General features: G+C 46.5%; 3 protein-coding genes and 1 pseudogene across 3 annotated transcripts; all 4 read right to left on the minus strand.

Annotated features, from left to right (window-relative positions):
• Nucleotides 1-247: 247 nt before the first annotated feature.
• Nucleotides 248-1,741, minus strand: LOC109940774 (pentatricopeptide repeat-containing protein At2g17670). Its single transcript, XM_020541007.1, has 4 exons — nt 1,692-1,741; nt 1,258-1,525; nt 747-801; nt 248-282 (listed from the first exon to the last, which is right to left on the minus strand). The coding sequence occupies exons 1-4, from the start codon at nt 1,739-1,741 to the stop codon at nt 248-250; spliced, it is 408 nt and encodes a 135-aa protein (XP_020396596.1).
• Nucleotides 1,742-1,969: 228 nt separating this feature from the next.
• On the minus strand, nt 1,970-4,567 carry LOC103644467 (uncharacterized; annotated as a pseudogene).
• Nucleotides 4,568-17,943: 13,376 nt separating this feature from the next.
• Nucleotides 17,944-20,313, minus strand: LOC100285194 (ras-related protein Rab11D). The gene is given in 2 exon segments (NM_001158088.1): nt 17,944-18,601; nt 19,938-20,313. Coding segments are annotated over 2 exon segments (654 nt in total). The 5' UTR covers nt 20,153-20,313; the 3' UTR covers nt 17,944-18,162.
• A 2,523-nt stretch (nt 20,314-22,836) lies between these two features.
• Nucleotides 22,837-26,345, minus strand: LOC103631845 (uncharacterized). Its single transcript, XM_008653660.3, has 5 exons — nt 26,232-26,345; nt 25,862-26,151; nt 24,531-25,767; nt 24,263-24,409; nt 22,837-23,629 (listed from the first exon to the last, which is right to left on the minus strand). Exons 2-5 carry the CDS (start codon nt 25,916-25,918, stop codon nt 23,142-23,144), a joined length of 1,929 nt encoding a protein of 642 aa, XP_008651882.3. The 5' UTR covers nt 25,919-26,151; nt 26,232-26,345; the 3' UTR covers nt 22,837-23,141.
• Nucleotides 26,346-26,644: the final 299 nt, after the last annotated feature.

The raw sequence follows: 26,644 nt of genomic DNA on the forward strand, positions 1-26,644 counted from the left end.
ATCTGTTTCATCACTACATTGCAACCATCAATATCATGCAGATCTATATATATGATAGTTAGGTGTCTATGCGTTGTGATGACTTTGTGATTCATCATAAAACGCGAGTGCACAACAATTATATGAAAACAAACAATATATCAACAATCGTACACAAATCTATTCCTTTGTAGAGATATTGATAAGTCTATGTTGTATGTTTGCAGGGATGGCATAGCGGCATGAATTGTCCTCGTAACTTAATAGATCAATCACAAAGTTTCTTCGAAGAATCCTTGCATCCTACACAAAGACATAAGAGAATAGAACATCAAATCAAATTTGTATTATGTAACTGGAATGCATGTTTGAACATGAAACAAACGTACTCCACTCACCCTAACAAATTCCATTCGCCTACCATTTCCCCACATGACCATAGCTTGTAGAACGAGGTAGCTGGTATTAACCCTATAGAATAATGTTTGGCCAACTATGTTATATACAATGGTTATCATACAAAAATTCAATATTGCTGAGAAGGTACGTGGTACGGAGAAAATACCCTTTTAAGTCAATTAGAAGACCAGTCCGAACTGTATGTTCCCACTTAAAAATATCCTCTACCCATTCAGAATGTTTCTTGCTGTAGGCAATCTTATATTTCTTTGAGGTCATGATAATCGCTTCCACGAACCTCTTGTATGGTATATGCTTACACCAATCTTGAGTGGGTGTGAAGTCAATAAAACTCACGTGTTTTTTACCATGGTCAATTACGAAGAGGGCGTAGCACTTGTTGAATTTCCATGGCATAAGAACCTGCAAAACATCAATCATTAGGATTGCAAAGAAGTGTCTTTTTATAAATACATTCGAAATGAACACATACTTACATATCTACAACCAGTGATATAGTAGTTCATTGATGGCCAACAATCGAGTGTTTTGGCTAGCTCTTCTGTTGTAGGGTCCTCATGGTACTTTGGAAGTTGCCAAAACCAACCATTCTCTGGATAAATATATATACATGACCACATGAGGATTATAGGTAGATACTATATATTGCTACATTATTGATTGGAAACAAACTTACCCAAAAGCGCATATCCATATAATGCTTTATATCCTTTATTTTTTCACCTTTTGACATACGTGAATCTTTATTGGCAAGCAGTCGAACAGCCATGTCAAAACATTTTAAAGTCATATCTAGATTTATCCTTAATATATTTTGCAAGTCTTTGACAGATATGGCGCCGAGGAAACACCTCATACGCGTCCGCGACTCTTGGTCTGGATCGCATAATCAAACACCTCATACGCGTCCGCGATGCTACCCGATCGGCACAGCGCCCTGACGAAGGAGGCATACACTAGCGACTTGAGCTTCGTCCCAGCCGCCGCCATGGACTTGTACACCTCGACGGCCTTGTCCAGCTTCTTGTTCTTGCATAGGCCCATGAGCAGCGTGCTGTAGGTGCGCTCGTTGGACTGGCACCCCTTGCCATGCATCTCCTCGAGCAGCTTCAGCACCCCGAGAACACTAAGGCCCACGTCCACGTTAGTACGTAACGAAGGCCCACAGTGTCGGCCAGTTTGGCACACGCTACAGTTCCCCCCATCATCTTGAACCACCAAGGAAGAAATGGAAACAACAAACAAGTCATGATGTCATACATTATAACTATCCAGTAGTACATAATCAGAACAGCGTCCTGAACTTCCACCTCCTATCGTAACAAAGCTTGCTACTATACATTTTCGAGAAGGAAGCGAAAAGAAACATGATGCATGTGCTATCAGATATATGTCCAAACAATGTACTGCTCTCACATAGGACACTGCATACGTTTCAACTTATTATCTGATGAAATCTCCCTAGCGGCCTAGCCATCTGACACAGAAATATGTTAACTATGCCCTTGAGAAGAAAATGTGCAAGGCGAACTTTTATTGTAATACCAGACTGGAGTGAAACCCAAGCTGATCATAGCTGGACAGTGCACTCACTTCCTTTTGCTCCATTAGTTCCGCTCTCAGACAACATGTCACAGTTCGGTCCAGCAGCAACGCTGCCAGCCACATTCTGTTCGCTGCATATGCTCCCAGAAACTGCAAGTCCACTCTGTCCACCGCTGACCGCTCCTGTTGCCTGCGCATCGGCTAGCAGCCCCCAACGTTCCTAGAATCTCTAGCTTTTTGGCCTTGTGCTTTTTGCCTCCAACGTGAGCGCTGAAATTGAACTCGGTGACACAGTCGACCTTGCAGATTTTGCACCAGAAGGATGGCACCACGTTTGGTCTGGGACACTGCAGAATCTGCGAAGGAAGATGTGGAACTTTCACCTTTTTCTTTGTCGGGTACCAGTTTTGGGGCTGCTTCTGTCCAGTTACATAGCTGAAACTTGATTGTTGTGGAGGCACACTGGTCTCGACAGCTAGTTTTCTCTTGATCGCATCAGGTACTGGTCCTGCACTGAAATCCTGAAAATTGAAATTATTTATTAATCACAACAAACGAGAAATTGGTACAGAACATCTTATTTACAGGGAAGAACGAAAACACTCACTAGAGTCTAGAGGTTAGTAGTATCCGCCACCAAGTGAATAGAAAAATCAGTAGGCACTGTAACTCTATATCAACCATATTTTAGATCACTCTACATTGTCGTTAGGCAAATGAGGCTATTGACTGTTGACAGTAGTTGAAAGCAAACATGTCACCAAATGTTGTTATCATATAACTTCATTCGTTCATGGAAGGGCGGACAATGAGAATCCTATATTGATTGAAAAGAATTGCAGCAAAAGTCAGTCAATAGGATGTAGATTGAGGGACATTATAAGGAACCATGATCAAAAGAGAAATTTGAAGCATCCAAGTACAAAAATTATTAGGCGCCAGCTTTTGATCAATCGATTTCCTTTATTTTCACTATGTATACTTATATTATGAACATGATACAAAGAATTAGCTAGAACTCAACATAGCCTGGACGCCAATAAGAAAAAAGGGGTTAATGGCATCACACACCAGTTGTTGAGATCACAACTCACCACACTGACAGCCTTTAATTGGGTTTGTTGTCACTCATTGCTTAGTCGAGAACATCCTCGCAATCTCTCATGACAAACACTGAGAAAAAGGTAAAAACTGAACAAGACCCTTGTAAGTCCCTACTTTGCACCAGCTTGTCTACCATTTGATGAAAGCCTTTCGCTATCGCTTCTGCTTAAAGGCTGCCTAACAGATCTATTCGATCCATTTGCGACTTTTCTCAAACTATCAAAGCTCTAGCTAGAGTCATGTTGATTTTTATCAAAATGTTATCTCTGTTAGTCCAATATCTAAACATATGCAGGTTCATGCATATTATCTGTCCTTTTTAACTTTTTTAATGAACACATAAGAGCTGTGTAGCACTATAACTGTTGGCACTCTATTCTTGGTCCTATGATCCTGAAAAGGATGCAGTAAGGGAAATATATATTAGTCTACATAGTTATAATCAATAGAATGTCTTTTGTAATAGAACATCTTCTGCTGAATCACCACAGCTCCATGTTGCAGTCATGTGGTGCAGGCAGGTTGTTCGAGGAGGGATGAATACCTATGCTTGCGCAGTCTATGTCGAAGGAACCTGCAGTGATGCCATGAGTTAGGAGATGAGATATTGCAGCCGCTGTTTCGGAAAGCAAATCATTTGTGGCGTTTGATCTTATAAATATAAAAGCAAGATAAACTTTATTATTATTCATCGACTTGACAATCACGATCTTATGTAGCAAGCTAGATCATTAAAGCAATTATGTGGCTAGAGTTTTACTCCCACGGATGATGGCTCCCTTGATTTAAGTGCCAGCTAAATTAGTTATTGACATGCAAGAACATAAAATGAGAGACATGAGAGACATGAACACGTAAGCTGTTCATGGATTTTCACAGATACCTATAACAATTGGACAAATTTGGTCGAAACGGTTAAATACAAGAACTTAATGTCGTCATGATAACCTGGCTACTTTGAATGCATAGAGCTAAATTTCTATGTTAAGTTATATAAATTTTAATTGTTTTTATAAATTATTTAATTTTGTAATCGGATGTTTTTATTTCAATAAAATGATGTGTTTCGTGTCAACTAAAAAACTGTAAAAATAAAAAAAAAATCATGCTACTGACATAGAAACTATGAACAATCAGTCACAGGATTTTTCTATGTGAGAGCATGTTCACCTTCTAATGATTGCCAACATAGTCAGATATCTCTCTCACTTTGCGATACAGCTGAGTCTTTGAAACATTTGGAAAGATAGCTGTTCGATCTTTACCGTCCCCTTGAGGCCTTCGGCAGTCAGTAATTCAGCATTTTCATGATTTAAGTTGGATATAATAAGAGGTTGGCTCTTCCGGAGAGCTTGCTCGGTCAAAATGTTCAGGACTCTTTGTTGGCGCAATAGAGACCTGAACTCTTTGTTGTTCGCATCAGGGATGATGTGTTGAGAGACTCATCTATCTATCAGAACTTACCGTACCAAAAAAAATTATGCAGATTATAAAACACATTTACCGCTTTGTCTTCCATCTTTTAACAACACCGCCTCAGCCATCGGTCTCCAATGTTGGGCGCACGAGAATGAAAGGCACATGCCTACAGTCAACCCTCGCAAAAGCTGGATTGTTCGAAGCCCTGAAAATAGCTCCTCCAGGAAGCTCTTCAAATAGAAAACGACAAGTCATTTTTAAGGAAGCAGATTAGGAGGTCAAACTACACATTAGTACATGGATAGATTGTTTATGTGTCAATGTGTGTAGATAATGCAGATAAATGGATGGGCACGAATATAGGATTGGTTAAGAAAAATGTATAGGTTATATGTTTGCCTGTTCGATTCTTGAAGGAGTGACCATACCTCCACTCCAATTTTGTTAAGCGAAGAATCATCGGCAAAAGGTGACATAACAGTTACACCTGGTGGTAATCTTGTATCGAACATTCGCAGGGATAACTAAAACAATTCTTCTAGTTTGTTATCAGTTATGGCCCATCTTCGGATACCCAGCTCCCTGAAATATTTTGTAGTCCATAAGCAAAACAGGTAATACATCCAGATTTATTCAACAAAACTCAGCACCCATCTTTTCATTTTGGACAGGAATCAGTATGCCATATCTTCATTAGTTTGCTAGCTCAGACTGCTTTGTTACAGAAACAACATCAAATATTTTTGTTCACTAATTAACATAGCATGTTGTTAGTGTTTTGCTAAACGCTAAACAGTCGGTCACCTACCTTTTAGCCATAATTCAGGCAAAATGGCCATTTAAATGAAAATAGCTCCTTCGGGAAGCACTGAAAATAGCTCCTCTGGGAAGCTCTTCAAATAGAAAACGACAAGTCATTTTTAAGGAAGCAGATTAGGAGGTCAAACTACACATTAGTACATGGATAGAGTGTCTATGTGTCAATGTGTGTAGATAATGCAGATAAATGGATGGGCACGAATATAAGATGGGTTAAGAAAAACGTATAGGTTATATGTTTGCCTGTTCGATTCTTGAAGGAGTGACCATACCTCCACTCCAATTTTGTTAAGCGAAGAATCATCGGCAAAAGGTAACATAACAGTTACACCTGGTGGTAATCTTGTAACGAACATTCGCAGGGATAACTGAAACAATTCTTCTAGTTTGTTATCAGTTATGGCCCATGTTCGGATACCCAACTTGAGAGCACCTAGAGGGGGGTGAATAGGTGATCCTGTGAAACTTGAAACTTAATCCACAAAAACTTGATTAGGCGTTAGCACAATAATTCCAAGTGGCTAGAGAGGAGTCTCAACAAAACACAATAACCACAAGAGATCAATCACAGAGATGGCACAGTGGTTTATCCCGTGGTTCGGCCAAGACCAACGCTTGCCTACTCCACGTTGTGGCGTCCCAACGGACGAGGGTTGCAATCAACCCCCTCCAAGTGGTCCAAAGACCCACTTGAATACCACAATGTTTTGCTTGCTTTACTATATCCCGTTTGCGAGGAATCTCCACACTTTGGAGCCTCTCGCCCTTACACTTTGATGATCACAAAGAAGCACGGAGTAAGGGAGGGATGAGCAACACACTCAAGACAAGAAATCACAGCAACACCACGCACACAAGTCGCAACAAGAGCTCACAACACAACTCAATGAGTTCACAACTCAACTAGAGCTCTAATTGCTATTGCAAGGAATCAAAAGCGCGAAATCGATGTCTTAGTGCTTAGGAATGCTTAGAGAATGCTTGGTGTCCTCCTCCATGCGCCTAGGGGTCCCTTTTATAGCCCCAAGGCAGCTAGGAGCCGTTGAGTGCATTCCAGGAAGGCAATTCTTGCCTTCTGTCGCCTGGCGCACCGGACAGTCCGGTGCACCACCGGACACTGTCCGGTGCGGATTTCTTTCCTTCTTTGGCGAAGCCGATCGTTGGCGCCTGAGAGCCGTTGGCGCACCGGACACTGTCCGGTGCACACCGGACAGTCCGGTGCCCCTACTAGCCGTTGGCTCGGCCACGTGTCCCGCGCGGATCGTGCGGCCGACCGTTGGCCCGGCCGACCGTTGGCTCACCGGACAGTCCGGTGCACACCGGACAGTCCGGTGAATTTTAGTCGTACGCCGTTAATTACTTCCCGAGAGCAGCAAGTTCGCCTGAGTCTGCCTGGCGCACCGGACACTGTCCGGTGCACCCAGACTGAGCAGACTTTGGCTGAACAGAGCCATCTCTTCTCCAATTCGATTTCTCCTGTTTCCAGCACTTAGACACAATACATTAGTCTCTAAAACAATGTACTAAGTCTGAGAAACATACCTTTATACTTGATTTGTACTTTGTCCACCATTTGACACTTAGGCACTTGTGTTGGACACTAAATCACCAAAACACTTAGAAATGGCCCAAGGGCACATTTCCCTTTCAATCTCCCCCTTTTTGGTGATTTATGCCAACACAACATAAAGCAAGTAGAACAAGTGCAAAATCAATTCAAATAAGAACTCAAAATTGTTTTGATTCAAATTTGACATTTATGGATCATTCTTTGCCACCACTTGGTTTGTTTTTGCAAATCAAACTCAATTTCCTATCTCTAAGTCAAACACACATGTTGAAACATAAAGAGAGATTTTTCACGAGAAATTGATCAAGGATTCAAAAACTCCCCCTTTTTCCCATAATTAAGCCTTCTCCCCACAAGAGACCAACTTTTGACAATAAGAGGCAAACAAAAGTATTTTGACAAACAAAAACTCTAACTCTACTATTTTCAAAATTCTCAAGTGGTAGCTGATCCATTTATTGCTTTGGCCTTATTTTCTCCCCCTTTGGCATCAAGCACCAAAACGGGATCAATCTTGGCCCTCTAACCCCATTGCCTCACCAAAATCTTCAACTAAGAGTAAAAAGGCAATAAGAGTACTAAGATGAACTTGGAAGAAGTTACTCTTTCATCGGAGTGCAGTGGAAGTCTTGCATGGTCCAAGTCCACCTTTTCCCTTTCAATCCTCCTTCGAGACTAAATCAAGCAAACTCAAGCACATGGTTAGTCTCAAAAGGTCAAGTTGTAACACATCTCCCCCTAAATGTGTGCATCACTTGCACAAGGACTTGTGAGGTCCGGGGAGTGCTTGTACAACTTGAGCACCATAAATAAACAACAAAATGCATAAGGAACATGATCAATGGCATAAACACATGTATGCTTTAAATCAATCCAAGTTCCGCGAATCTAAGACATTTAGCTCACTACGCAACTTGCAAAAGGTCTGCTCATCTAAAGGCTTGGTAAAGATATCGGCTAGCTGGTTCTCGGAGCTAACATGAAACACTTCGATATCTCCCTTTTGCTGGTGGTCTCTCAGAAAGTGATGCCGGATGTCTATGTGCTTTGTGCGGCTGTGTTCAACAGGATTATCCGCCATGCGGATAGCACTCTCATTATCACATAGGAGTGGGACTTTGCTCAGATTGTAGCCAAAGTCCCTGAGGGTTTGCCTCATCCAAAGTAGTTGCGCGCAACACTGTCCTGCGGCAACGTACTCGGCCTCAGCGGTGGATAGGGCAACGGAAGTTTGTTTCTTAGAACTCCATGACACCAGGGACCTTCCTAAGAATTGGCACGTCCCCGATGTACTCTTCCTATCGACCTTACATCCAGCATAGTCGGAGTCTGAATATCCAATCAAGTCAAAGGTAGACCCCTTTGGATACCAGATCCTGAAACAAGGCGTAGCGACTAAATATCTAAGAATTCGCTTCACAGCCACTAAGTGACACTCCCTTGGATCAGATTGAAATCTAGCACACATGCATACGCTAAGCATAATATCCGGTCTACTAGCACATAAATAAAGTAAAGACCCTATCATAGACCGGTATGCCTTTTGATCAACGGACTTACCTCCTTTGTTGAGGTCGGTGTGTCCGTCGGTTCCCATTGGAGTCTTTGCGGGCTTGGCGTCCTTCATCCCAAACCTCTTGATCAAATCTTGAGTGTACTTCGTTTGGGAGATGAAGGTCTCATCCTTGAGTTGCTTCACTTGGAACCCAAGGAAGTAGCTTAACTCACCCATCATCGACATCTCGAATTTTTGAGTCATCACCCTGCTAAACTCTTCACAAGACTTTTGGTTAGTAGAACCAAATATTATGTCATCGACATAAATTTGGCACACAAAAAGATCACCATCACAAGTCTTAGTAAAAAGAGTTGGATCGGCTTTCCCAACCTTGAAAGCATTAACAATTAAAAAGTCTCTAAGGCATTCATACCATGCTCTTGGGGCTTGCTTAAGTCCATAGAGCGCCTTAGAGAGCTTACACACGTGGTCGGGGTACCGTTCATCCTCGAAGCCAGGGGGTTGCTCCACGTACACCTCCTCCTTGATTGGCCCGTTGAGGAAAGCGCTCTTCACATCCATTTGGAACAACCTGAAAGAATGGTGAGCGGCATATGCTAGCAAAATACGAATGGACTCTAGCCTAGCCACAGGAGCAAAAGTCTCCTCAAAGTCCAAACCTGCGACTTGGGCATAACCTTTTGCCACAAGTCGTGCGTTGTTCCTTGTCACCACCCCGTGCTCGTCTTGTTTGTTACGGAACACCCACTTGGTTCCCACAACATTTTGCTTGGGACGAGGCACCAATGTCCAAACTTCATTTCTTTTGAAGTTGTTGAGCTCCTCCTGCATGGCCAACACCCAGTCCGGATCTAGCAAGGCCTCCTCTACCCTGAAAGGCTCAATTGAAGAGACAAAGGAGTAATGCTCACAAAAATTAACTAATCGAGATCAAGTAGTTACTCCCTTGCTAATGTCACCCAAAATCTGGTCGACGGGATGATCCCTTTGAATCATCGCTCGAACTTGGGTTGGAGGTGTCGGTTGCGCTTCTTCCTCCATTACATGATCATCTTGTGCTCCCCCTTGATCACACGCCTCCTGTTCATCATCTTGAGTTGGGGAATGCACCATTGTTGAGGAAGAAGGTTGATCTCGTTCATCTTGTTCCTGTGGTCGCACATCTCCAATCGCCATGGTGCATATTGCGGCCGTTGGAACTTCTTCTTCATCTACATCATCAAGATCAACAACTTGCTCTCTTGGAGAGCCATTAGTCTCATCAAATACAACGTCGCTAGAGACTTCAACCAAACCCGATGATTTGTTGAAGACTCTATATGCCTTTGTATTTGAGTCATAACCTAACAAAAACCCTTCTACGGCTTTGGGAGCAAATTTGGAATTCCTACCCTTCTTCACTAGAATGTAGCATTTACTCCCAAAAACCCGAAAATACGAAACATTGGGTTTGTTATCGGTTAGTATCTCATACGACGTCTTCTTGAGGAGGCGATGAAGGTAGACCCTGTTGATGGCGTGGCAAGCCGTGTTCACGGCTTCCGACCAAAAGCGCTCGGGGGTCTTGAACTCTCCAAGCATCGTCCTCGCCATGTCTATAAGTGTCCTGTTCTTCCTTTCTACCACACCATTTTGCTGTGGTGTGTAGGGAGCGGAGAACTCGTGCTTGATCCCTTCCTCCTCAAGGAACTCCTCCACTTGAAGGTTCTTGAACTCGGACCCATTGTCGCTCCTTATCTTCTTCACCTTGAGCTCAAACTCGTTTTGAGCTCTCCTTAGGAAGCGCTTGAGGGTCCCTTGGGTTTCAGATTTATCCTGCAAAAAGAATACCCAAGTGAAGCGGGAAAAGTCATCAACAATAACTAGTCCATACTTACTTCCTCCTATGCTTAGATAGGCGACGGGCCCGAAGAGGTCCATATGTAGCAGCTCCAGAGGTCTTGACGTGGTCATCACATTCTTGCTGTGATGCGCTCCTCCCACTTGTTTACCTGCTTGACAAACTGCACATGGTCTATCTTTTTCGAAAGTAACATTGGTTAGACCTATCACGTGTTCTCCCTTTAGAAGCTTGTGAAGGTTCTTCATCCCCACATGTGCTAAGCGGCGATGCCATAGCCAGCCCATGCTAGTCTTAGCAATTAAGCATGCATCTAGACCGGCCTCCTCTTTTGCAAAATCAACTAAATAAAGTTTGTCGTCTAATACACCCTTAAAAGCTAATGAACCATCACTTCTTCTAAAGACAGACACATCTACATTTGTGAATAGACAATTATATCTCATATTGCATAATTGACTAACAGATAACAAATTATATCCAAGAGACTCAACTAAAAACACATTAGATATAGAATGCTCGGATGAAATAGCAATTTTACCTAACCCTTTTACCTTGCCTTGATTCCCATCACCGAATATTATTAAATCTTGGGAATCATTGTTTTGACGTAGGAGGTGAACATCTTCTTCTCCCCCGTCATATGGTTTGTGCATCCGCTGTCGATAATCCAGCTTGAACCCCCGGATGCATAAATCTGCAAGGCAAATTTAGGCTTGGGTCTTAGGTACCCAACTCTTGTTGGGTCCTACAAGGTTAGTCACAATTGTCTTAGGGACCCAAATGCAAGTTTTATCTCCCTTGCATCTTGCCCCTACCTTCCTAGCAATCACCTTCTTATTCTTTCTACAAATGGCAAATGAAGCATTGCAAGCATGATATATTGTAGAAGGTTCATTAATTTTCCTAGGAACATTAACAACATTTCTCCTAGGCATATGAACAATATATCTCCTAGACATATCTCTACCATGCATATAGGAAGAACTATAAGCAAACATGACATGAGAGTCAAAAGCATCATAAGCATTACAACTCCTATAAGATTGTCTTCTATCATGGTACATAAAAGCATAGTTCTTTTTAGCACTACTAGCCATAGGGGCCTTCCCTTTCTCCTTGGCGGAGATGGGAGCCTTATGGCTTGTTAAGTCCTTGGCTTCCCTCTTGAAGCCAAGTCCATCCTTAATTGAGGGGTGTCTACCAATCGTGTAGGCATCCCTTGCAAATTTTAGCTTGTCAAATTCATTCTTGCTAGTCTTAAGTTGGGCATTAAGACTAGCCAATTCATCATTCAATTTTGAAATTGAAACTAGGTGTTCACTACAAGCATCAATGTCAAAATCTTTACACCTATTGCAAATCAAAACATGTTCTACACAAGAGTTAGATTTACTAGCTATCTCTAACTTAGCATTCAACTCATCATTTATGCTCCTTAAGCTAGAAATTGTCTCATGGCAAGAAGATAGTTCACAAGAAAGCATTTCATTTCTTTTAACTTCTAAAGCATGAGATTTTTGTGCCTCTATAAATTTGTCATGCTCTTCATATAAAAGGTCCTCTTGTTTCTCTAAAAGTCTATCTTTTTCATTCAAGGCATCAATCAATTCATTAATCTTATCTATTTTAGTTCTATCCAATCCCTTGAACAAACTAGAGTAATCTATTTATTCATCACTAGACTCATCATCACTAGAAGAATCATAAGTGGCATTGTTTTGAGTACATACCTTCTTCTCCTTCGCCATGAGGCATGTGTGACTCTCGTTGGGGAAGAGGGATGACTTGTCGAAGGCGGTGGCGGCGAGTCCTTCATTGTTGGAGTCGGATGACGAACAATCTGAGTCCCACTCCTTGCCAAGGTGTGCCTCGCCCTTAGCCTTTTTGTATGCCTTCTTTTTCTCCCTCTTGTTCCCCTGTTCCTGGTCACTATCAATATCGGGGCAGTTAGCGATAAAATGACCAATCTTACCACACTTGAAGCATGAGCGCTTCCCCTTTGTCTTGGTCTTGCTTGGCTGCCTTTTGTGACCCTTTAGCGCCGTCTTGAAGCGCTTGATGATGAGAGCCATCTCTTCATCATTTAGCACTGTCGCCTCAACTTGTGCCACCTTGCTAGGTATCGCCTCCTTGCTTCTTGTTGCCTTGAGAGCAAAGGGTTGAGGCTCATTGATTGGACCATTCAATGCGTCGTCCACATATCTTGCCTCCTTGATCATCATTCGCTCGCTCACGAACTTCCCAAGAACTTCTTCGGGCGACATCTTGGTGTACCTAGGATTTTCACGAATATTGTTCACCAGATGTGGATCAAGTACAGTAAAGGACCTTAGCATTAGGCGAACGACGTCGTGGTCCGTCCATCGCGTGCTTCCGTAGCTCCTTATTTTGTTGATGAGGGTCTTGAGCCGGTTGTATGTTTGGGTTGGCTCCTCGCCCCTTATCATTGCAAATCTTCCGAGCTCGCCCTCTACCAACTCCATCTTGGTGAGCAAGGTGACGTCGTTCCCCTCATGAGAGATCTTGAGGGTGTCCCAGATCTGCTTGGCATTGTCCAAGCCGCTCACCTTATGATACTCGTCCCTGCACAAAGAGGCTAACAACACAGTAGTAGCTTGTGCATTTTTATGAATCTGTTCATTAATAAATATAGGATTATCCGAGCTATCAAATTTCATTCCATTCTCAACAATCTCCCATATACTTGGATGGAGAGAGAACAGGTGACTACGCATTTTGTGACTCCAAAATCCGTAGTCCTCCCCATCAAAGTGTGGAGGTTTGCCAAGAGGGATGGAAAGCAAATGTGCATTTGAGCTATGCGGAATACGAGAGTAATCGAAAGAAAAGTTTGAATTAACCGTCTTTCTTTTGTCATAGTCGTTGTCGTTGTTGTCCTTTTGGGAAGAAGAGGACTCATCGCTGTCGTCGTAGTACACGATCTCCTTGATGTGCCTCGTCTTCTTCTTCCCATCTCTTCGTTTGTGGCCCGAGCCTGAGTCGGTAGGCTTGTCATCTTTTGGCTCGTTGACGAAGGACTCCTTCTCCTTATCATTGATCACGATCCCCTTGCCCTTAGGATCCATCTCTTCGGGCGATTAGTCCCTTACTTGAAGAGAACGGCTCTGATACCAATTGAGAGCACCTAGAGGGGGGGTGAATAGGTGATCCTGTGAAACTTGAAACTTAATCCACAAAAACTTGATTAGGCGTTAGCACAATAATGCCAAGTGGCTAGAGAGGAGTCTCAACAAAACACAATAACCACAAGAGATCAATCACAGAGATGGCACAGTGGTTTATCCCGTGGTTCGGCCAAGACCAACGCTTGCCTACTCCACGTTGTGGCGTCCCAACGGACGAGGGTTGCAATCAACCCCTCCCAAGTGGTCCAAAGACCCACTTGAATACCACGGTGTTTTGCTTGCTTTACTATATCCCGTTTGCGAGGAATCTCCACACTTTGGAGCCTCTCGCCCTTACACTTTGATGATCACAAAGAAGCACGGAGTAAGGGAGGGATGAGCAACACACTCAAGACAAGAAATCACAGCAACACCACGCACACAAGTCGCAACAAGAGCTCACAACACAACTCAATGAGTTCACAACTCAACTAGAGCTCTAATTGCTATTGCAAGGAATCAAAAGCGCGGAATCGATGTCTTAGTGCTTAGGAATGCTTAGAGAATGCTTGGTGTCCTCCTTCATGCGCCTAGGGGTCCCTTTTATAGCCCCAAGGCAGCTAGGAGCCGTTGAGTGCATTCCAGGAAGGCAATTCTTGCCTTCTGTCGCCTAGCGCACCGGACAGTCCGGTGCACCACCGGACACTGTCCGGTGCGGATTTCTTTCCTTCTTTGGCGAAGCCAACCGTTGGCGCCTGAGAGCCATTGGCGCACCGGACACTGTCCGGTGCACACTGGACAGTCCGGTGCCCCTACTAGCCGTTGGCTCGGCCACGTGTCCCGCGCGGATCGTGCGGCCGACCGTTGGCCCGGCCGACCGTTGGCTCACCGGACAGTCCGGTGCACACCAGACAGTCCGGTGAATTTTAGTCGTACGCCGTTAATTACTTCCCGAGAGCAGCAAGTTCGCCTGAGTCTGCCTGGCGCACCGGACACTGTCTGGTGCACCACCGGACACTGTCCGGTGCACCCAGACTGAGCAGACTTTGGCTGAACATAGCCATCTCTTCTCCAATTCGATTTCTCATGTTTCCAGCACTTAGACACAATACATTAGTCTCTAAAACAATGTACTAAGTCTGAGAAACATACCTTTATACTTGATTTGTACTTTGTCCACCATTTGACACTTAGGCACTTGTGTTGGACACTAAGGTAGTGTTTGGTTCGGTGTCAACTAAGGATGGGACGGGATCAACCCTGGGTTGACCCCGTCCCTTAATTTTTGAGGGATAGCCTCATCCACTATTTTTGAAGAATATTTCTTGACTCTGACTCTGGACCTCCAAACCAAACGCGAGTCAAATTAAAATGATTCCATCCCATCCCTCTTCATCCTTCCTCGTCCCTCCATCCAAACACACCCTAAATCACCAAAACACTTAGAAATGGCCCAAGGGCACATTTCCCTTTCACAACTACCTGAAATATTTTGTAGTCCATAAGCAAAACATGTAATACATCCAGATTTATTCAACAAAACTCAGCACCCATCTTTTCATTTTGGATAGGAATCAGTATGCCATATCTTCATTAGTTTGCTAGCTCAGACTGCTTTGTTACAGAAACAACATAAAATATTTTTGTTCACTAATTAACATAGCATGTTGTTAGTGTTTTGCTAAACACTAAACAATCGGTCACCTACCTTTTAGCCATAATCCAGGCAAAATGGCCATTTAAATGGGATAAATGGGCGATTAAATGGAAACGGTGTGCCAGTGTAGTGTCTAAACGAGCTCAACAACCGTTTAGACCAACAATGCATAGTGTGCAATTGAGCATACCTGAAACTTTCCTCAGCCCTCGAGAAATCATCATCGGCCTTTGCAACTACAAGATTTGCATAAGCCAGCCGTAAATCTTCTCGCATTGCAGCGGCCACCACGGAATTTGTGGTGGGTCGATGCCTACCACCTTCTCGCTTGCCACCCGCAGCGGGCGCCACCGACGACTGCGGATGTAGACCGCGGCGGAGATGGAGGGTTGGCTTTGGCGGGGAGTGGGTGTCACCGATGGTGGGGTTGTCTCTGCTCATCCGGTCGGTGGCAAGGAAGATATGAGGCTGGGGCGCGCAGTTGGAAGCTGGGGCGAGGATAGCGGACGTCTGTGCTCAACCATAATCTGGGGCGCGCAGATCCGGGTAGGAGAGAGCGGGGCGCGCAGTTGGAATCTGGGGCGAGGTTAGCGGCGGCTTCCATTGAGGCTGGGGAGCGCATATCCGGGGCAGCTTCCATGGGGGCTGGGACGCGCATATCCAGGGCGGCTTCCATGGGGGCTGCGGGCATCACACCGGGGGGAGGGAGAGGGGGCGCGACCATCACGGCGTCAGGGAGAGGGGGCGCAACCATCGCGGCGCCAGGGAGAGGGGCGCGGGGGCGGAGGCTGCGGGCATCACGCCGGGGGGAGGGAGAGGGGGCGCGGCCATCGCGGCGTCAGGGAGAGGGGGCACGGATACCCGCTTGGGACTCGGGAGGGAGCGTGGAGGGAGCGCGATGGCAGAACCGTGCGCCGTTCTGCCTGTGGACGCCTACAATACAAACATAAGGAGTAGTAGAGATATGTGTTTTCCTTGCTATTTATGATGCTTCTATTTAATTATTTCTAATTGTCGATCACCCAATGAGTGTCTCGTGCTCAGCACCTAACATGTATGGGTGCGGGTGTAAAAAATCACTCATTATGCAATATGGGTGCGAATGTGGCTACATGTGCCGGGTGTCAACTTGGATGGGTGTTTACTCTATCCGCACCACACTCACCCATTGCCATCCCTATTCATACTCACTCAGTTCTAATTTATAATTCGTTTGACTTTTTGTATTAAGTTTGACTTACTCGTTTTATTCAAATTTTTTGCTAAAAATGAAAAATTCAAAGCTATACTTAAAGTATATAATATGCTAAACAATATAACAATAACAATTACTAATAATTATGATTTTTTTAATAAGACGAGCCGATAAAACTCAGGTAAAAGGTGAAACAAATTATAAATTGAAATGGATGGAGTATTTTCTATCTTACCCCTCCTCGTTTAACATTATTAGAGCAACTCTAAGAGTAGAACTATAGTTCTAGATAAATTTAGAGTTTTATGATGACTTAAAAAATAGACAACTTCTTAAACGATGAGGTAAACCAACAAACTCTATATAAATCTTGTGTATCCATATTCAAATCACCTGAAAACCCCTGTTGTGCCGAGGTACATGAAATTGACTGTCTACATCATCAGTCGACGAGACAAGATACTGCACATACTTCAAGCAGCTTGGGGAGATGTACCGCACGATGGACCTAGCAAACCAATTTTCTTCTTTGTCTTTTGAACTAGACCGGACTGTACTATACGTGCACGTGCACGAGAACGGGAAGAGATGGCAAGCGAGCGCGCTCGTCAAAGATGACCAGCGGCCTTGACGTGATGCCCATCAGGATAGAGATATATTTTTTTATGGAAACGAGATATATTTTTTAAATTTAGATTTGTTTTGTTTTTAGAATATAAAACGGAAATGGGACGCCGTGACCTCTGTGGCACAGCGAATCTGTCTTAGCTTTTCGGACGGATGGGCCGCTCTTGAGAGCAAAACTGGCAGCGGACCGTTGCGCTGTGTCCTCCACACTTATCCCCCTCGCGGAAACCTGATGCATTTCACTTGATTCATTCCAAGGTTTATGCTGTCCCCTGTGGTCTTTCAAAACCAGAATCTCTTGCATACCACTGCTGCATCAGTCAGCATGGGAAAGTGCCAGTTGTTTCTTCCCTTCTCTTTTGAGAAAAATACCATTCTATGGATGGCAACTTCTCTAACAAGTAGGAATCAGCAGCACTTCAAAACACAAAACTGTCGGTAAAAAGATCTGCACATCGTTGAGTCTGAATCATCCATGCAGTAACCGGCTGCATCGAAAATTTTCTTCAGGAAGAAACAAAAAAGCATGAAAGGAAGCCAGCGTACCAGTCGCTTGTCCCTCTGTTTAGTTCCACCTCGCCGCTCCAAGCTGCGCAGCGCCAGCTTAAATATTTGTCTTTGTAGCTAACACTCGCCGAGCTCAGTTGCGCGGGCTTGTAACCCATGTGGGGGTATTAAGGTGGTGTGGATGCTTGGTACCGTGTCTTTGCCTGGGTCCATGGTGTGCCTTTGTTGGCCTGCCCGTTCCAAGTTGGTAGTGGCCGTTGGAAGCCAAGGCGAAGGCCCTGGGCTTCCTTGGACCTATAGTGGCAGGAACGGCGTGAGGCTGTCTTCACAGAGCAGCGATCACTGCCCGCTATTAACGGTGGAAGGATAACAGGCCACTGCAGCATGGGCTCGCTTTAAGGCCTAGACTTTCATACTAAAGCAGACCACCATTTTTTTTTTACATCTTAGTCATTTTTTGGATTTTTGTTCCCTGTCTTAGCTGCTCTGATAGAGCCTGCGCGTCATGTTTTATCTGTCTGTTTAGCTCCAGACAACAAACATGGTTGCAAACTAGCAGGATTCTTTCTTGGACAAGGCAGATTCACTCTCAAAAACAATCAGTGCTACAGATATTTGCAGCAGGGATAAAACATATCAATTAGAGAACAAGAGAACCAATACACATCAGCACATCCTTCCCTCGTGTCACAGTTGTGTCAAATATCTAAAAATACACCGGTGTTCCAACACAACCCCTCCAAAAATCCAAGCATAACAGCAGGGATTTACAGCAAAAAAAAAACAATATTTCGTGAATATTTTCGACACACCCAGCACCAAACGCAGAAGCGTCACATGGAACTGCAGCACTTGCTCTTCGGGATTTCCTGCGCCGGACCTGGGACGAGGACCTTCGTCCCCGGCATTGCTGGCGCGGCTCCGTTGCTCTTTGGCTCCGACACCATGTTCTTCTTGCTGTGGATTTTGAAGATCTCTGTCAAGACGGTCTGAAAAGAACTCTCCACATTTGTTGCCTGGAGCGCAGAGGTCTCCAAGAAGAAGAGGTTCTCCTTCTCGGCAAACTCCTTGGCGTCTTCAGTGCTCACGGCCCGCTGCTCCTCGAGATCGCTCTTGTTGCCAACCAGCATTATCACAATGTTCTTGTCAGCATGGGCTCGGAGCTCATCTAGCCAGCGGGGTATGTGATCGAAGCTCTGCCGTCTGGTGATGTCGTAGACCAGCAAAGCTCCCAGTGCGCCTCTATAATAAGCACTAGTCACGGCTCTGTACCTGCAGCAGTTGGGTGTAGCCAGCAGCTCAGCATGAGAAGTTCATGAAAAAAAAAGGTGATGGAAAGCAGGCACGAAAAGTAACAGCACCTAAAATGACTACCAATTGTATCGTTACAAGCTTTCTATAAAATCTGGGTTTTCCTGTGTACAAAAATGACTACTAAAGGCCACCGATACGAACCAGCACCCAATATGTGAAATAATTTCCACAGGTCACCACCACTCTGCTAATTGGAATGCTGGAACACTATAATATCATGAACAGGTCTAAAGCAAGTGATGCTTCTAATGTGCGGAGTGCTTCAAGAGTATGAATCATGCACATTGTAGGTTTTCTTGTTAAGAGTAAAGAATTTTGTTGTCTGAAGAAGAAAATGACGAACATATGCTTTTATTCTACTCCTACGAAATTCTTCCAGTTCTATTAACAGGGCGTGAGCATGTCTTGCAGGCTCAAGCTAGTAAGGCAAATTTGCTCAGAATAAGAAGTAACGACATGCTGGCAACTGATGAGAGTTTGCGACCAAACGAGGAACCATGACATAGTGCACAAGCAGTGGAGCTCAAATTCAACCAACATGGTAGGTAGCCTCGCTCCCATCATTGACGTCTCCAGCAAACAATTTTTTTTTCAAAGGTTTTAAATTCTTGCAGTGCATTTCATAGTATATCTAGCAGGCCTGTTCATGTGTGTACCACAGAATCACCAGAAACTTTTAAAACGTTGCCAATTGTGTGTGCATTAAAGAACGTCAGGTATTAGACAGCAGATGAGCAAAGGGCAAGGTAAATATGAACAGCAATTCAGAATTCGAATAATATTGTTCCCATTTGCTCAAACTCCCTGTCAGACAGACAACTTCTGTCAATACAGAACCGCCGCCGCCGCAGCCACTACTAACTATAGCACACGTTTACTTCCTCAAATCATGGTTTCTAAAGCTTCAGAGCAAGTAGAAACCAACAAAAACGATTGGATTCGTCCTGTCTCAACAGTTAAAGACTAACTTAAGCTTGCGCGTGGCTTCAGTAAAAGCACTGCGCCATAAGGATAGAGCTGCCAGATCTAATCACCTAACAGCACATTGTCCTGTGCGGCCCTGCTGGTAAGGTAGGTGTGAACGCGCGAAAAAGCAAACGCTTCACAAGCAGAGAGATCCACCATTGCGCTCAACGTTTGAGCTACTGCCACAGTCCACAGAGATCTAATGCGCAGGAGGAACGGGTCGAGGAGCATGATTGGCGCAAGAGACCAGCGAGCGAGTAAAGCAGCGGAGAGGGATCGGGAGCAGAGCGGGGAGGCGGACGGGTGCGTTAGTTGCTGGTAGTGGTACCTCTCCTGGCCGGCGGTGTCCCAGATCTGGGCCTTGACGCTCCTGTGGTCGATGACGAGGGTGCGGGTCTGGAACTCGACGCCGATGGTGGCCTTGGAGTCGAGGCTGAACTCGTTGCGGGCGAAGCGGGCGAGGATCTGCGACTTGCCCACCGCCGAGTCTCCGATCAGCACCACCTTGAAGACGTAGTCCACCTTGTCTCCGGCCCCCGCCATGCCTCCGCGCCGGTAGAGCTGGCGATCTCTGCTCCGGCTCCGGGGGGGTCGCGAAAGAGAGGGAAGGCTGAAGGCAGGCAGCTGCACCACTGGACAGGACTGCCGGGATGCGTGTGCGCGTGCGCTTATTTTAGTTGGTTGTTGTATGATTTTTCAAAGCAGGCGACACGACACCGGTCGGTCTTGACGAAAGTATCCCTGACTTCCTTTTTCCTGGTCTCACGACCCAACTAGTACCATTCTAGTTCTACCAACAATGGAGGCTGCAATGCTACTAGCGGTGAAACATTTTCATGCGTGTGTGGATGCAAGAGACAAAAAAAAAAAGAGAGAGAGAGAGAGAGTGAAATTCACTGAACTTGTCTTCAAGTGAGGCCCTAAAGTCCCAATTTGCATTCCTGGGTCTATGAAGTTTGTATAGATTCACAGCTGCTGAGTGTAATTGCACTCAAAGTACGTTGGATCAACATATAATGATTGGCTTTGAGACAACGAGTCCACTGTCGTGCTTTGGTACACACAAAAAAAAGAACACTCAAAACATATAAGTTTGTATTATTCTTTAGGTGCCTCAGCCAGGTGGCAAACGGAATGTAGTTATTTTTAAGGGTGTGATAAATATATTGGATGTGTGAATCACAAGCTTCATACAAACGATAAATAAACCATCAATTTCAACAGAAATTTAGTAATAGTCTTAAAATGATCCATATAAAACGTGTTCACATGCAAACCTACATCGTGATACCTTACAATTTCCATACCACTGCATCCAAAAAGCCACTCCCACATGTCTAGCGTGAATCCTATAGCATGAAGGCCTACTAATGTACATCATGAAATACAATAAAGGACTGCAAAACAAAAGGCCACCTCTACGCACTACCCCTGGTTATGCATAAAGGAAACTGCATATATATGTGTTAATGTGTAGTACTGTCAAAGGGCCTAAAATCAGCATCACCATCCACTCGATTGGTCACTATCATACTTAATTCTAATCTGGTCAAAATGGAGACAATAAACTGAAATGTGTTATGGGCTTGGGATTGTGAGCATTTTCATCAAGAGCTTCGTGGTTGATCCTTGACTTATAAAGCCTCTTCACACTTAATGCCTGCATACTTCTTCATGGAGATGGCACACTTGTCAAGCTTGTCTCAAATTTGGAGCAACGTGGTCTTAAAGGCGTAGACAACGATTAGCCCCGGTTCTATGATTTTAAGGGCCCCTGTGCGAGCTCATTGTGATATGTCTTCTATTATAATTTTTTTTATATATAAATAATATGTGTTAATTTTACTTGCAAAAACATAAACAAATACATTGATATATATTCAATTTAATATGTCTGATAATTATTGAGAAATAAAGTCGACCAAAATAACAATATATTTAGTGATAGTTTGGCAACCCCATTTTTTCTAAGAAATTCTGTTTTTTCATTTAAAAATAAACTAATTTTCCTTAAGCCCCGTTTGTTTCGTTGGAATTGAATTCCATTCTAGTAATTATAATTTCGATAAAACTAATTAAGCTACGAGCATGTGACATACGATCGGCGACGACAGTGAGAACGAGACTGGTTCTGTGCAGCGATGTACGAGGCCTTCAACCGATGCTTTAGCCAAACATGTGTGTCGTTTGTTCCGTTTCTATGTGATTCAGGAAGACAATAATTTAATATGAAACCTAATATTCTATTAGATTATTGGGCCTCTTTCTTTCGTGGGCCTCCCGCTGCATGGCCCTAGGGTCGGCCCTATCCACTATAGGTTACAGTCAACAACCATCACATGAGGCTCCTAATGATATCAAGTTTTCCTTAGATCACACGTACAACGTTGTCTACCATATTTATGGGATCCTTGTCCATCTTCGATCGGAGTATAAAACACACCCATAAATCGATGAAACAATGAACATGTTGTACTAGGACTAACGCTAAATTTAACAAGCAATGAATAGATAGGTCTAACACTAAATTTAACAAGCAACGAATAGATCGAACAAGGGTAACATATATAAACCCTGTACCATCTGAAATCGGAGTCACCACTGAATCAGTCGCCGGAACAAGGTATCTCCATCAGTGTTTCGATTGAAGACAAGACAAATTTGGAAGCAAGTGGCGCGACGACAATATTCTTGCCGGTGAACGGACGTACCTTTGGTCGAAGACGAACATGCGCTCCCCGAAAGACGTCGAGCACAGCCTCCAACTCCACAGCCTTGGCATTAAAGCTCACATGCGCAGCAAAAACGAGTAGAAGGGAAATGGATGAAGCATCGGTTGAAGTGCGGCAAGGTGAGAGACCTCGCCTGCATACGGAGTGGTAGAGAGGGCTTCCATTATGCACAATTGCACGCTTGAATACGGACTCTTGTGGAGACATGAACAATGGAGAAAGGCACGGAAAAGGGGGTGAACTTCTTTTTCTCATGCCCAAATTCAAGGCTTTCTAGAAGTTATCTTCCTCGTGATGATCTCCTTAGCAACTTGTCCCTCGCTTCATAAATATATGACACCGTTGTTTTTTTTTAAAAAAAATTATCACTCGTCTTATTCAAAAGATAATGAGTTACTATTTATTTTTTTGTGATTTATTTTATCAATTAAGGTAGTTTATGTTTGATTTAAAATTTTATATTTTTGAATAAAACGAGTGATTAAAGTTTCCGAAAAAATTCAACGGTGTCAACGAAGGTAATATTATAAGTTATTTTTCATTGGATTCAGACAATCGCTCGCCACTCAAACTTCTCTGCTTGCAGTGGATCTTGTCACCTCCGTATTATTATTATTACCCATAGCTGCGGACTGCAGGCCCACTACTCCACTAGGCTGCAATCTACAACTACAAATGACATGACCAATCGTGGGTATTAGCTGGGCTGGGCTGGGCATCGTGAGGGCTTTCCTTTCATGCAATGTAAGCGCATGGGGTTTTTCTTCTTCAGGCCGAAACGTCACGTTTCGCTCGCCTCATCATCTCCTTGGCAATGGCAAGCTGGAGCTCTGGGGCCTGGTGACAGACCTGCCCCTGCTGCCCCTGCGGCCCTTGGCGGCCGACGACCCGGCGGGGCTCTGGCCGAGGCGCCGCGCCGGCCGCCTGCGCGAGTTGGCGCCGGCGGCGTTCCCGAGCGCCGCCTGCGCGACGCTGTCCTTGGCCACCTCCCGCGCGCGCTGCGGCTTGACGGCCTGCTTGTTGAGGTACTCGATCCGCGGGAGCAGGCCCGACACGGCCCTGCGCAGCGTGTCGTCGCCGGCGTTGGCCTGCACCGGGTTGCCCAGCAGGTTGATCGCCCGCAGCGAGCCGTAGTTGGCCACGAGCTGGCCCAGGGACTTGGCCGTGCCGATCTTGTTGAAGCTCACGTCCAGGACGGCCAGCTTGAGCAGGCGGTGCAGCCCCTCCACGTCGCCGATCTTGTTCCCGGCCAGGTACAGCTCCCTGATCGCCGTGCAGCTGGACAGGCCTGAACCAGAGCAAGCAGAAACCACATGTTAATCCCACATCCGTTCCGCGCTGTACCTGTACAGCAATGCTGACGGCTGGACCAGCTGATGGACGTGGCATACAGCCATGCTATGCTTCTGAACATCCACTGCACTGCACCACCAAACATGACTAACATGGGATGCGCCGAAGCGTGTCACGGGCATCGAAGGCAGGCAGTAGTATGCGAAATGTCCGCGTCAGATATCTGAAGCATGCATGTGCTGGCGACGGGCGTGCGTAATGGCGTTCTGGTTACCAGTACCACATCCAGACGCCGCATACATATGAAATGAAATGAAATCCTGAGCCTGTTCAGTCACGACGAGCTAAACACAGCAGGCATGGACCATGCTAGCTCGACCAGAGGACCTGACGAAGATCTCTAAATGCCAAACATCCAGGGTGTCACACATTACTGCTGCACTGGACAATATTCGTGCGGTGCAAATAGCTCCAAGCATGCTCGGCACTGTGCTCTCGCCTGCCTGGGCCTGGCAAGTATTCAGAGCACGGGAGTGCCGGCCGAACTGGTAGTAGTAGTCAGTACAGTAGAGAAGTAAACAGTGGTGTCGCATGGCCAGGACAAGGGCATGCATGCATGGTTGCTTACCGTGCCCGATCCGTGAGATCCGGTTGTAGCTGAGGTTGAGCACCCGCAGCCTCGTCAGGTCCCGCAGCCCCTCGATGATTGCGATCTTGTTCCTCGACAGGTCCAGCGAGTGCAGGCCCTTAGGCAACGATCCAGCGGTGATTCGAACTGCAAATCCAAGCGCAATTATGGATTCAGTTTCAGTCATGTAACATGTTTCAAACGAAATTTACTTGTGTTAGCTTAGTTACTAGCACGTACTAGGGAAAAAATTCGTGTCAGGAATTACCGATCACGTTTCCAGACAGATTGACGGCCCGGAGGGTCGAGAAGGCCGCGATCGCCGGGACGGCCTGGAGCCCCATGCCGGCGATGTGCGCGACGGAGGAGAAGGTGTTGAGCGTCTGCACGATGATGCCGCTCGCCTGGCCAGCCTCGGCCGCCGCCGCCGCCGCGCGCCGCCTCGCCTGCGGCTGCGGATGCCTCCTGCCGCCGGCCGCCGACGTTGGCAGCTCCACAATCTCAGAGCGACGCGGTCGCGGGCGCAGGCGCGAGGCGCCGTCGCCGCCGTGCCCCGTGGCGCCACCGTCCTCGTCGACGGCGTGGAACGAGCCGTTCCCGAGGCTGTTCACCCACGCGCTGACCCGGTCCAGCGGCGAGGCCTCGGCGGAGAACGCCACCCACTGGGTCGGGACGCGGGGGCCCTCCTCCTCCACGGCGACGCCCTTCTCCTTGGCGTCGTCCGCAGTGGCCGTGCCCAGCGTGTCGGACGCGTACCCGTCGCGCCGGTGCGCGGCGCCGCCGCCTTCTCTCCCCGGCGATGGCCACAGCAGCGTCGTGGGCGTGGGCGCGCTCGCGCCCCGACGACGGTGCACGTTGCGGTGGCTCCAGAGGAACAGCTGCCACCACAGCTTCCGGCTCCGCGACGGGAGCACCTGCCTCGACGACCGCTTCTTCAGCATGACGCGGTCAGCGGAGCACGAGGTCCTGGAGGACGCCGGCGTCGGGCTCGCGCGCACCGCGCCGCCGCTGCGGGCGCTCGAGCTTCCGTGGGAGGGCAGCGTCTTCAGGTCGTCGTAGGAGCGTGACTTCGCCGGCAGGTCGGACCCTGTCAGGACAGATCTCGTCGTCTCGATGTTGGAGCAGGAGCGCATCAGCTTTGGCGATGCCGCCGTCGGCGACATGCGGCCGAGGCTGCAGGGTTCGCCGTCGTCCGGCTCGGCGCTCTTGGCATCGTCGCCTGTTCCGTCGCTGCTGTAACCGGAGGAGGAGGAGCCAGCGGCGGAGGACGAGTCCCTCTTAGCTGCGGCCTTGTCGCCGTTCTCGCCAGTGGCATGGCGTGCCAGCTCGGCGGCTGCGTGAGCGACAAGCCTACTGCTGCATGCAGACGCTGGAACGCTGTCTCGGCACCTGCTGACGTCGTCGACAACAGCGTCCGCCACCACCATGTCCATGAATTCCACCGGCTTCACCTTGGGGCAATCATTGCCGCTAGCCTTCTTGGCGTAAGCGCCCTTGTTCTTACCCTGCCATTGACGCACAAGTCCAAAGTCACTAATTAATGAGTAGCTCCGCCAAAGTTCAGGGGCGGCGAAAGCCGAATCTCATTCTGCCACCAACCTCCAATGCCTTCTTCTTGCAGCTGAGCAGACCGGAGAAGCAGCTCATCTTGCCCATCCCGGCCGCGCCGTCGCACGGCGCAGGCAGGCAATTCTTTGATGCCTCAACGAACTTTTGGAAACGTTGCCGAGAGAGTAGGTAACTAGGTAGGCGTTCTGTTCTGGGAGAGAGCGCTTCCGGAGGAGAGAGCCGGAGACCGGAATGGCACCTGCGTCGTGCGCCCGTGCCCGCGCGGTGGTTGATGAGCCAACCGGCGGCGAAGGCCAGAGCGATCCGTACAACCTCTGCCCCTGCATGCAGCGAGCGAGAAGCCCAGGATGAGAACCCTGAACATGGAAACAGGATCGATCCAAGAGGATAGAGATGGTACCTTGAGACGCAGAAGTGGTGGGCTCTCACCGCGGAACTGGCAAGCAGAGCCGATGGGATGGGAGATGAGAAGTGTGAACTGTGAAGTGTCCGGCTCCGGCGGTGCTAGAAATAGTGGGCCTGATTGGTTGCCCGCATATAGGCCAACCAGGCTCACGGTATGCGGCCGTAGTGTGTTTGGTTGTAGGTTGCATCCACGTAACCAGGCGCGTGCTACTTTGCCGCTTGTTTGGTTTGCCGCATATGCATCAGCGCCTGTGTCTCGCGATGCAAAAAAGGAGCTCGGGCCAGGCTCTGGAGATGCGACCAAAATCTGCGCATCTGTGGAGCCAGGCTCACGCGATGCACAGCCAGGCTACCGCGGGCCTGGCTCGCTCGGCCATGCTGCCTAGATACGGCAACCAATCAGGCCCA

Source organism: Zea mays, chromosome 1 (assembly GCF_902167145.1).
Source record: "Zea mays cultivar B73 chromosome 1, Zm-B73-REFERENCE-NAM-5.0, whole genome shotgun sequence".
Lineage (NCBI taxonomy): Eukaryota > Viridiplantae > Streptophyta > Magnoliopsida > Poales > Poaceae > Zea > Zea mays.

Bases quoted from the DNA above. Each gene is read 5' to 3' on its own strand.
- LOC109940774 (XM_020541007.1), bottom strand. From the start codon at position 1,741: ATGTATAGTAGCAAGCTTTGTTACGATAGGAGGTGGAAGTTCAGGACG. The intron at 1,526-1,691 runs GTTCTGATTATG...CGTGGGCCTTAG, and splicing joins AGGTGGAAGTTCAGGACGCT to TGTTCTCGGGGTGCTGAAGC. The intron at 802-1,257 runs GTATGAGGTGTT...GATGTTTTGCAG, and splicing joins AGACCAAGAGTCGCGGACGC to GTTCTTATGCCATGGAAATT.
- LOC103631845 (XM_008653660.3), bottom strand. From the start codon at position 25,918: ATGGGCAAGATGAGCTGCTTCTCCGGTCTGCTCAGCTGCAAGAAGAAG. The intron at 25,768-25,861 runs GTTGGTGGCAGA...CGTCAATGGCAG, and splicing joins GCAAGAAGAAGGCATTGGAG to GGTAAGAACAAGGGCGCTTA. The intron at 24,410-24,530 runs GTAATTCCTGAC...TTGGATTTGCAG, and splicing joins TCTGTCTGGAAACGTGATCG to TTCGAATCACCGCTGGATCG.